The following is a 12023-nucleotide window of genomic DNA, read 5'->3' on the forward strand; positions in this document are numbered from 1 at the left end:
CCCCCACTTTGAAATGTGAGTAGCTAATTCTGTTTTGCATTCTTTCATCAGATTATTTGTCCTTTTGCCTTTACAGCTGATATTTCTTCTCTTTTCTGTGCCTGGTTCCATGAACAGCCTCTCCTTCCCATACAATCACCATCTTCCTGCCTCAGCCTTCTCCCTGCCATGGTATTTTTCTTCTGAGGCTGCCAGCACCTCCCAGTCTGCTTGCTCAGTCGTRGTTTTCTGGCGTGTAAAAAGCAGTACTATAGCAACAATAGAAGATCACTGTCAGGTGGAAGGGGGAGGAGGGGAAGGTGTGATTCTTGATTCTATTCCAGCGTGTTCTCACCAYAGCCTTGGCTCCAGTGACTGGTGTTGCTTCAAGGCCCCTCAAGAATAGAATGCTAAAAATAGTTTCACAGTCAGATGTTCTTAAAGGTACTACTAACCATTTGCCTTCCTGGACTTGCAGCTCCCTTCTTTGTAAGAATGAGATACATTCATTTTCAAGACATTCACGCAGCTGTTGCCTTTGTTTAGGATGCTCCCAGAAGGACAGATAAGTAGTGGAAGGGAATTCTGTCAGCAGAGCCCTTCTCTCACACAACAAGGAGATCATAACCACTGCTAGAMAAACGACTGCCTTGGCTGAATCACTTCATCTCTCTGGAGAACCAGCAGCCCAGCCCACCAGGGCCACTTCTGGCCTCTGTTGTGCTACTATGATTAGTAGAGACCATTTCTAGAAGATACAGACAAATTTGTTATTCTGTGGCATCACTCTCTGGTTGATTACCTAGTCATACTGGTTACTTGTGTGGGTTTTAAGTTTTTTCTGCATTTTGGGATAATTATTCTTCAGGGAAGAACTGAATTTGAAATTGAATAGCAGACCAGCTAATCTTAATTTTACTTTGAGAAACACTGCTCTCCAGTAACMGTCCCAAATGCCATAGCTTTCAACAGTGAGTAAGATGACAGAACTGTKATACTCACCTGCCAGAGGAAGGCGGATGGAGAGTGGAGCAACTTTCAGCTAAAATAAGCTTAAAAATTGGAATGGAAGAGAGCAGCTGAAAAAAATATGCATAATTCTTAGAAGCATGGGAAGTGACATTTCTTGTAAGGTCCATTTCAAAGTGATTCTAACATAGAAACAATTCACTGCAAAGTGATATACTGAGCAGTGCTGTCCCTTGTGATGTTTTAGGAAAACCAGCAGAGAAGAGGATGTAATATAGAGCAGGGGAAGTARCACTTCTTTAATGTGGGCTTTCTCTGGCCACCTCCTCATTGCTTTTCCTGCCCCTCTTCTGCCTTGGAAAGGCAAGACCTTGTAGCGGTTGCGATCTCCTTCCAACTCACACCAGACCAGAAGATATATCATGTCTGATTTTGGATTGTTGATAGCCAAAGTAATTTTTGGCATTCAGCAGCACCGTGTSGAGCAAATCCCAAAATGTTTCTCAGCATAGATGCTTATAAACCTACCCGTTTGGCTTTGTGAACTACTATTTTGACAACCAGTAACAGAGAGCACCCAACATGCATGGAACTAGAGCTGCAGCCAGCACAAAAATATTTTTTTCCGAAGGGAACAGAGGGTCAGATCGTTACTTGACCTGCTGYTTCATGCTGCTTTCCCTACAGAGAAAGTCAGACTTTAAAATTCCCACTGATTATTCAGCTGAGAATAAAGATGAGGCCCAGATTATGATTTCATTGTCCCCATGAGACTGTCAGCAGCACACAAGCCAAGCATAGGCATGGGAGACTTCCAGTCTCACTATAAATTCAGTTTGAGGAGCTCTATAGCTCTCTCTGTGCTTCAAGCATGATGATTAAAGTAAGGGAAATTATAGCTATGGGTAATCTTGGCTTAAAACTGAAAAACTTGAGCCAGAAAGAAAGAATCTTAAAACCTATTCTTTTCTTTTTGTAGGTAGCAGACAAATAGATCTGTTTCCTATGACTTTATGTCTTCTTTTTTCTTTTATCATAACKCTTCTCAGCACAATAGCCCCAGTTTATAACTCTGTCACTTCTGTGACATCCAAGCTAAGGCTTAACGGRGTGCTAATGAGTGTTGCACCTGACATCAGTCTGCTTGTCCTTCAGTGGGAGAACCAGTTTGGATGTCTTTTTCCTGTTCACCTAGTGCTTGTCAGCAAAATAAAGGGGAGATCTAAAGCACATTTCCCCAAGTATACAGTATTTTGATTCACCAGGGGAAGAGAGGATGGAGCAAAAATCGCTRTTGAAACTCCTAAATTCACTTGCTCTGCTACACAGAGCTCTTCATCATTTGTCAATTGCATGGGAAAAAAAATTAAGCACTTCATGTAGYTGATGCTTAAATTATAAAGTTCCTTTAGAAACTCAACATGTTGATGGCTTTCTTGGGAGTGGTTGCTGTTTGAGGATCAGTGAAACTGTAACTTGAACCTTCCTTCATCCCACCTTGATCTGCCATCTTGTGCCTGATAGGAAAAACTTTTGACTTAGAGCCCTGGATGAAAGTGGGAGCAGAGCATGCTCTGCAGTGAATAAAATAGGTGGGCTTTCCTCCTCTCTTCCTCAGTGTGGAATCTTTGACTCTTACCCATCTCCATCTCTTTCTTCTCTTTCAGGAACTGGATTATCAGAAGAGACGCATGCGAGAATCAGGGGACAGGTTTGTTCCTGTCATGAGTGATTTCATCACTGTGGCCAGTTTCAGCTTCTCAGAGTTAGAAGACCTTCTCAACGAGGCTAGGGACAAGGTAAGAATTCCTTTTGAAGTGTTCAGAGTTTCACCAGTTCAGTCAAAAGCCTGAATTAAAACAGAAACAGCAATTTAAGGTGCTGGGACTGAAGTGAAAATTTAATGGACTAAGAAAAATAGAAAATTGTTTAGGCTGAAGTTTTAAATTTTTTCTAATGTGGTCTGTATCCATTTATAACATATTKTAGGATTAAAAGAGGTATCAATGCTCTTACCCACTTCTTTCTAACCTTCCTTAATGTTATTCTTGTGTGGCATGGAATTACAATGGCAGTATCCATAACAGGATACCACACCTTGCCACGGTGTGGAAAGGAATGCCTTTTAAGCCATTGCTGAGAAAGAGGTCCTTTGTTAGTGATGTTGACTTCATGTCTTTTTACCTTCTGCTTCTGATTGCATTCCACTGTGCTCATTCAGCTGGGAACATCTGTGCTTTGTCTCTTTCCTTTAAAAAATCACCTCTGGGTGATTTGCTGTCCTGGTTTCAGCTGGGATAGAGTTAATTTTTTTCTTGCTAGCTGGCACACTGCTGTTCCAGATATGCCTGATCTTTTCCACTGCACTTCTCTGTTACTGGGTGCCTTTCAGTGCAAAGATAGAAATCCCAAACAAGTGTGGTTTGTCTGATGTGCTTGGATTCTTCTTACGTATCCAGAACCATGTGTGTGTTACTCTTCAGGTGCTGCTGCAATCATTTTGTCCTTTTAGTATCTGCACATCCATTACCAGGTTGGTAGAGCTCAGGAGGTGCTTGCTCTTTGCTGAGGGCTGGAGTCTGGCACTAATCCCTGTGTCTCTCAGCTGAATGAGGAAGAATTTATATGAAAAGATCATAAGCATATGAAAATGTTTAGAGAAGAGTGAATTCTAAAGTAAATGATACGTAATGGCAAATCTGCCCTTGTTGGCTGACATATTAAAAGTGCTTAGCTTTATGAAGCAAATGTGTTATTTCTTTTGGATTGRATTGTTTCCACTCTGGTGTCAGTCCTTGTAGTGTTAAGGGACCTATTGCATTACTAACGAAAGCCATGCTGTTGGATCAGTGGGCTTTAGATTTTGAAAATATAAACTGAGGATCTGGACAGTAGGACTCCTCTCTCATCCTATTCCTCTGCAGTAGTGTCATTCTATGATTCAAAAAAATTTCCTTGCTGTGGAGATGAACTTGGTAATAGTGACGTGGAGCTGCAAACAYAGGAGCCCCTGGCTGTCAGTGAGGGCTGCCCTGGCAAACACTGCTGGGGCAGAGCTGTTGCAACACTCAGAAAGCAAAGCTGGGCAGTTTAACACCACTAAGCTTGTAAAAAAATTCTGGGGAGAACATGACTAATTTATTCATAGAATCATAGAATGGTTTGGGTTGGAAGAGATCTTAAAATCATCTGGTTCCAACCTCCTCCCCCAAGCCATGGGCAAGAACACCTTCCACTAGACCAGGTTGCTCAGAGCCCCCTCCAGCCTGGCCCTGAATACTTCCATTTTTCATTGTTGTCATGTTGCTCAAGAAGATTCAAACTACTCCAGTGTAATGATGTTCACACCATACTGGCTTTCTAAGCACAAGAAAATATTTTACATTCTATAACCCCACTAMATTTACTGAGAAAAGCTTGGTTTTCTAGGATTTGGGGGTTTCCATATTATAACTGAGTAAATTTTTCAACTTCATTATAGTTAGTCACACATTTCTGGAAGGATATTCACTCTGTCCATAGCTTAGACTTAGTTTGGTGTTAAAGATGGTGATGCTCTTTCTTTTTGGCACACCAGGACAAAAGCCCAATGCAGATTCTTTACAAGTTCAGTTGGGGGTTAAAAACSAGTGGTACATGTCCAGCACAGCAGTGCAACTTTTCTTGATCAGGCACTTGCAGGAAAAATGCCATTCTTTTGCTTTAAAAATAACCAGAGAAACTCCCTACAGACGGACCAGTATGTCTGGAAGTTGTTGCACGCTTTTTTAGACATAGCCAACATAAAGCACTCAACATAAAGAGATGTTTTATTTTAATGACTATAACATGCTAAGGAAATGTTACTCTACCTTCTCCTCACACAGCCTTGCTCTGTTTGAACACACACCATTCCAGCTTTTGCTCAACCTATGGCTTTGGTTCTTCCACTGGCAAAAAGCTGCATTTGGACTCCTGTAAGGGAACTGTCTGTCCTTACCAGTGTTGAGCTATTTCTCATGTTTGCTTCATATTATTTTGGCCCTCTCTTCTTCCTCTTTTTCCTCTTTTTTTTTCCTTAAAAAAGGGGGGAAAAAAAAAAGGAAAAAGAAAGCTGGAAATTTTCAACAAACCAGATGTGCTTTGCAAAGCTTGTAACATCTTCCAACCTCAATGGGCTCTCTGTGCTTGTTGAATCACAAGTTTTTTCTTACCATGGAAAAATAATGGAAGTAGCCAGTTAAAGGAAGAGAGGGACCAAGACATCTGATTATCCTGTTCTTTGATTTTTCAAAGCAAAGCAAACTGAGCAAAAAAGGTAGTGGGACAGGGAGGACTTTGAAAAATATCTGAATGAGCCTAGGAAGAACTGGTCTGATTCACAGACTTACTAGTAATAATGAAACCCTAGTTTTAACAGCTGGAGTTGAATATTCTAAATATAGATGTGGCTAATTGATTACCATGAGTTAATCAGAGTCATGTTTCCTCAGCTGGGATTTAAAACAGTATAACTTATCTTTTCAAACCAAGGAAGTTTTTTTTTTTTTGTATTTTTTGAACTGCTTCAGTATTAGCAAAAGTAATTTCTTTAGTTATGGAAGCAATCCATTACCAAGGTGTGGTGCTGACCTTCTCAGCAGACGATATCTTTCACAATCCCATGCAGTACTTTTTTGGCCTTTTTGCTTAAACTGAACCATTTTAAGTCAGTGGCCATAGGGAGGAAGTGATATTTTAAATTTAAAGGGCCAGGTTGTCAGATGCAGGAATCCATGTTTGCAGAGGAAGCCTTGTAACAGTACTATCTTCATGCAGTAAACAGATGGCTTGGTTAATAACTGATTGAAAACTTAGACCAACTCTCTAAGCAGACTTTCTAGCACAGCTGGTTCTTGTTCTTTTTGTGTTTTTCTCACTTTCAATACCATTTTATAAGGGAGTATATAGATTAGATGAAGGGATAATGTTTTCTGCCATTTCCCATAAACTGGAAAGTGGGGGCAGGAGAAAGTGAAACTCTTCCCTGGAATCCTTCACCAGTTTTTATGTGTTTGAACAGATGAAAATTTGATTTTTATACATAAGAAGGACGTTGAATTTTATTCATGATTTTTTTTCTCATTGTTTCCTGTGGGAAAGCAATGAAAACATCCAAGCAGAGGAAGAATAACCTCCCATGATATGAACTTAATTTTTTTACTTGAGAAAGGTGACATTTGCCCTATATGAAGCTTTACTACGTACTTAAATATTGACAGGTATGAACTTAGATCACTAAGAGTTCTTCAGAACTGTTCTGCTTTGTGCTTGGTTTATAACAAACCTGTTTTTAAGACACTTTGGATCTTGTTAGGASTACAAAGTCTGCTTTGTTAGATATTGCCATTCCTGTGCTGAATGTCAAACTTAAGCCTCTCTATAGAGATGCTGTGGAGACCAGTGCCTGGGCAAGGTGGGTAGGAAAAGGGTCCATTCCCAGTATTTCTGGTGACAATTCCTCTCAACCAAAGTGTTTATCATGATGGAGAATGGAACTCAGAATCCACACATGCATTTGATAAGCTTAGCACCTATAGTAACTGTTGGGATGAAAAATAAGGCAGCAAAAGCCAAAATCCATTTAAGAAAATAGTCTTTAATGGCAGAATGCTATGAAGCACAAAGAAATGCTATAGTCCAAGTGCCAGTTACAGGCTGTGCACTTCAGTTGTGCATTTTGGGGACTGGTATTTTCTGTCAACCATTGGGGAAATGAATAAGGAATGTATCTGGACAGAGATTGAGGAAGTCAAGATGAGGTACCCTACAAAAGGCACCACAGCCATTTGGTAAAAAAAAATCACACAGCTGTTGTACAGTAATTTAGAACTTCAGATACTGCAGTGCAGGATGGCATCTAATGTATGAGAGATGTTCAGAGCACCTGTAACTCGATTTTGGGGCTGCCAGAGTCACTGTTGAACTCCTGGGAGAATCCTTTAAGAGCATTTAGGCACAAAAAGAGCTGGGCCCAGCCCCGCCTGAAATTGGCAGGGCTCTTTCCATTAACTGACCTGAATTTGTCCCATAAAGAGAACAGACATTTATTTGACCTGTTTGATACCAAATCGGTGTCTTCATAAGAGCGAACTCAAGATTACTTGTCTGGGGAATACAGTTCATGTTTCATGGCTCCATGGTATAATTCATTTGTGTATTGGCTCCTCCCGCAACAGCAGACAGCACAGACAGCAGGAAATTTTTATCATGGCTGTTTTTCTTCTTCCTCATAGAGCCCCATTCCTGCCGCTTCCAGAGGTCTTCTGCCACTGTTTAACATTTCGTTGGCAAGCACAGCAGAGTTTGTGTGTGCTGCTGTCCCGCTTTCCCTCTCCTTGCTAAAATGGCTTTTTAAAATAAACAACTGTCTAAATGATTTGCTTTGGCAAGAGGATAAATTCAGTGGAAAGTTTGGCAGAGGAAGCAGAACTGGCACTGAGTTCGTGGACCTGTTATATCATGGAGCTTGGGGGCCCTTATGGTGTGGAAATGAATTTTTTAATGAAAAAAAATAGATACCATTCTGTTTTACAGTGGAAAACCTGCTGAAACAGTTTTCCATTTTGCTTTTGCCCCTGTCATCTGTCCCCAAATGACTTCAGGAATAAGCAAGTTTCAGCCCTTGTTCCACAATGTGTTACAGCACGTCATAAAATTCTGGGAAGCATTTTGCTTGCATGAGGACTTAGCTACAGATTTCACAATTGTGCACAAGAGCTGGTGTTGTTTGGCAGGGAATCTGCCCATGGAGCAGCCAAGCGATTTGGACAGGGTGGCACAAACCCTGTGACAGAGAGCARAAGAGAGGGCTGGGATCCAGAGCACCTTGGTCTGTGCCATGCTGCCTCCTAACACCCAAAGTGAGGCAGGCAGTGTGATTTTAGCCACTGTGGGCAGGTAGAASCCTGGGCTTTGTACCAGCTTTGAGGAGGTTGTCTCCAGCAGCTCACTGCCCCTCAGCCCTGTTCTGGTGCTTTGGAAAAGCACGTATGGTTGCAGAATTATGGACAAGTGGAAGAAGTTATAAAGCTAGAGGTGTCTTTTGTAGTTCAAAGTGTGAAATGGCAGCATGTCTCTGTTTTACAATAGTGCATTAAACTGATGCAGTGCTCTACAGATGTATAACAACTGATTTTTTTCCATTTGCTCCATCAGATTAGTGGGCGACACTTTCTGTTTTGTACCAAATGGAGAACGCAAGGCTCAGAAAGTTCCCAAGCCACATCATGGGCAGAGCTGGCAGCAGAAGCTGTATCTCCTGACTTGCCTTCCTCTGCTCAGTCAGCTTTTTTTCCAGAGGGGGTAGAGAAAGGAGGGGAATGTTTATTTCAGTGAACTGCAGATTTTCCTTTTGTAGTTATTTTAGTATATCTAGCACACAGATTTTTTTTTTTCTTTTCGTCTTTTACTGCTTTACAGTAAGTGATTGTGACCTCCTAAGCCCTGTGTTACAGGGCACCAAAGACTGGCTGTTCTCAGCCTCCCTGCTGCTGCTTAGAGACCGCAACACCTTGGACTCASAAGTGTCTCTGGAAGGCTCCCAGGCTGCTGGGTCTCTCCAGCACAGCAACACTGTTTCTCCTGAGCTGCAGAGGGGAGGCAGTGGCAAAAGCCCCTCTTGCCAGTGTGACCAGAACTATCTGGTGCTAGTAGCTCGGTAACAGGCCTTGTGCAGAACATTTGCAGAAAACACCACCCTCTAAAGGAGACTTCCATGTATGTAGGATCCAAGAGCCCAGGCAAGGAACCCTCTCCTTTTCAATTTCCAGCTTCCTTAAGTGACTAGGAAGCCCTTAGTGGGTGGACGTTCATGGACTCAATGAGCTCATTTCTGAGCCCCCTCAGTCACCTTTGCTGAGCACAGGAGGAACACAGGATGGAGGCAGGGCATTGCAAGGGGCAACAGCTGTCTCCTGTGGGCTGCCCCTCGACTTCAGAGTTTGCAGCAGTTGGACAAGCCTTCCTTCTAGCTGGCACCTCTAGTCGCTGCTGTTAATTTGAGCCTGATTTTCAATTTTCATGGGAGATAATGACAAATTAAGTGGGAAGAGATTTCAGGTATCACATCCCCTGTGAGCAGTGAGATTCAGGTGTTCTGTGTATTCAAACAGTGGTGATGATGCCTGTGMTGAATTCTTTCTCTGGCACATCCCTGCCTCCCTGGCAGATTGTCACACTGGAGCAAGCCAAGCAAATGAAAAAAAAAAAAAATAGAGCATTTGGGGATGCTTTATCTCCCTCTRTGATATTTACAGCCTGTATTCTCTGTCCTGAAGCGCTGGTTACTGTAGACTGCTGCACTTCCCTCATACTCAAAGAGCCTATGTGTACATTATATACAGATAAAATTACAGAGGGGTGGGGAGAGTGTAGGTGTGCATCCTTGTGTGTATGTCTTCAGAGAAAAGGAGTTAAACAGAGAAGTCATCTGTTGCTGTTTCTGTGTAGTGTTTCCTTCAACTCCTGCCATGTTTGGTAGCTCAAAGCAACTTGCATTTCTTCCAACACTTTTTTTCCAAGATTCCTTGGGTTTCTTTGTTTGTTTCTGGCTGAGAACACAGTTTTTTTAAAGAAAAAAAAAAAAATCTATTGCTTCAAACTGCTTTGTGGGCCTGGCAGGGATAGCAGAGAAGGGGAGATGCTGAATCTCTTAGGCTGTGCCAGAAGGAAGTTGCTTTCCTTGGAGATTTCTTCCCTCTGCAGTTGACTGGGAGACATTGTTTATGCTTTACCTGGTACAGGGCCAGAGGAGTTTATAAGACCTCCTTCCAAACCCATTTTGTGCTTGGGATCAGAGACTGAACTGTTCTTCCTGTCTTTTCCATTCTGGAAGATCACTCTCAGTAAGGAAAGAGAAACTGGGCTGTGATAGTATGAGCTGAATACATGCATGAGAGAGCTTGAACAGAGTCCACAGTCTGGTTTGGTAAGGACTGAGGTCTGTAAGGATGCTCTGCTGCTTCTTATAGAGTGCAAAGGAGAGTGCAAAGGAGAGAGCACAACTACTGCAGGACTGATGTCCAAGAGCCAGGGCTTGCTGTGAATTTACCATATCCCAATCAGGATTGCCCTGTGACTGAAGTCCTGCCAGCTGGCTGCCTCCATATGTGTCCTGCAGCCTCAAGATTTGCCTTTTAAAATAAAAACCACTTGTGATGTATTCACTGTCTTTTAAGTCTGCCCGGGAGCCCTGGCTGCGTTCCYTACCCCTCTCATGCCTTGTCTGTCTGGAGTCCCCTCTCTCCCGGGCAACACCCTGACTCAGAGGACTCCAGAGAGATGGATGACATGGCAAAAGGTTTTTCAGAGGACACACTGTAACTTTATTGCAAAAAACTTTTACCTCCAAGTATTTTAAAAACAGATTTGGAGGGAAGATCGAAGGGGAAAATATGGACTAAAACTACTACAGCTGTGGCTGAGATGTGGCCACAATGTCATCCCTTGAAATTATAGTATTGCCCTCAGGAACTGAACATGGGTTTTTTGTGTCAGTGGACAGTTGGTGCTCTCCAGCACTATTGCTGCACATTGTCCAGAGGATATCCAGGAGAGCAGACTAGGCAGGGACAGAGGCACCTTCCTGAAGGAGAAGCACTTCTGTTGTTGGGGGTAGTTTCTGCTCTTGATGCATGAATGCTCAGAGGGCAGTGAATTAGAAGGTGTGGTTACTCATAAGCTGTCCTTGCTGTGCTCACCAAACTGCCTGCCTAATTATGGCTCTTGTGTTTTCTGCCCCCTTGACAGTATGCCAAGGCGCTGAAGCATTTCGGAGAGACCGAGGGCAAGATGCAGCCAGATGAATTTTTTGGCATCTTTGACACTTTCTTACAGTCGTTTGCAGAGGCCAAGCAAGATCTGGAGAATATGAGGAAGAAAAARGAAGAGGAGGAGCGCAGGGCACGCATGGAGGCCATGGTGAGGATCTGGGCACAGGAAGATGTTTCCTTCCTTCACCTTTTCATGTCTTGAGAGAAATTCCAGTGCTTATGCCCCATTACTGTTTTATGTTATTTTCCCTGACACCTCTCTTTGGCATCATTCTCTTCTCAAATGACATTTTTCCTGCTGTCTGTCTTGTCAGCTCCCAAGGGTGTACTTGCTTGGCTCCCAGATTGCCCTCTTTTGGCTTCAGATACCAAATCTAGCCCAGGCATTTTTGCYCTGGCACTTTTCAGGAGGGGATTGCCACCACCCCATTCCAGACTACCCTGCTTTTGGGCTGCAAGCAAAGAAGCCAGATTTCCCTCAGTGCTGCCAAGCTGGTCAGCTTCCAGTCAGACTCTGTCATCATTTGCTGCATGCCTGTCATCTGACAGCACACAGTGACACAGCAAATGCCCTGGCACCTGCTGCAGCCCCCACTGGCAGCATTTCCTCTGGCCATCCTCAATGCCTTGATTACTGGGGCTGCATGTGGCAGAAGAGCTTTTTTTTGTGTATTCTGCTGCTGGGACACAGACTTGTGTGTCCCCAGGGGTTTATGTGAAGCAGTCTCCGCTGTAACCTCAGCCTCTGTGYTGTCTGAGACCTGCTTCCTGACAGCCACCACCATCCCTTGCCATTTCTACTGATTCTGCAGCTGAGAAGTGGAGAGACAGCCAAGCTCCTTGGAGCTGCCCTAGGGAGACCAAAGGCATCACATTGGCAGGTGGACCTATCCAATGATTTGTAAAATCAGCAATTTTGTTTCATTGCTCTTTGTGTTTATAACCAGTTTCTCTTTCCATAGTCAAGTCAATGTGTCTTCATTCTCCCAACSCTGCAACACTCTGTATCCATGCAAACATGAGTTGGTTTTTGCATAGGGCTTCTACTAATGCTTTGATATCTCACACAATTTTCATTCTCCAGTATGCTGTGGCTTTCTAGATTTTTCCTTTCTTCTTTTCCTCCTTCAGGACTTTGGCCTATGTGTAAATTCAGCTACCTATGCCCCGAGTGCAAAGTTGTTTGTGACTGACTGTAGTAGTGCCCATGGTTTGTACAGACACATCCAAACTAAATTGGGTGCAGTCAGCATGGCAGGTACTGCTGCACTTAAGTCACTGCAA

At 43.0% G+C, this 12023-nt stretch overlaps 1 protein-coding gene across 4 annotated transcripts in view; it reads left to right on the top strand.

Moving 5' to 3' along the window:
• DAAM2 (dishevelled associated activator of morphogenesis 2) overlaps window positions 1-12023 on the top strand; it is a 170701-nt gene that overhangs the window by 155846 nt on the left and 2832 nt on the right. For all 4 annotated transcript variants that reach the window (XM_057371013.1, XM_057371022.1, XM_057370996.1 and 1 more), the window contains 2 exons: window positions 2616-2747; window positions 10717-10887. In XM_057371013.1, coding sequence (XP_057226996.1) covers window positions 2616-2747; window positions 10717-10887 — 303 coding nt within the window. The remainder of the gene's footprint in view (window positions 1-2615; window positions 2748-10716; window positions 10888-12023) is intronic.

The sequence above is a fragment of the Malurus melanocephalus genome, unplaced genomic scaffold (genome assembly GCF_030028575.1).
Source record: "Malurus melanocephalus ecotype Western Australia unplaced genomic scaffold, MMel_1.1 scaffold_5, whole genome shotgun sequence".
Classification (NCBI taxonomy): domain Eukaryota; kingdom Metazoa; phylum Chordata; class Aves; order Passeriformes; family Maluridae; genus Malurus; species Malurus melanocephalus.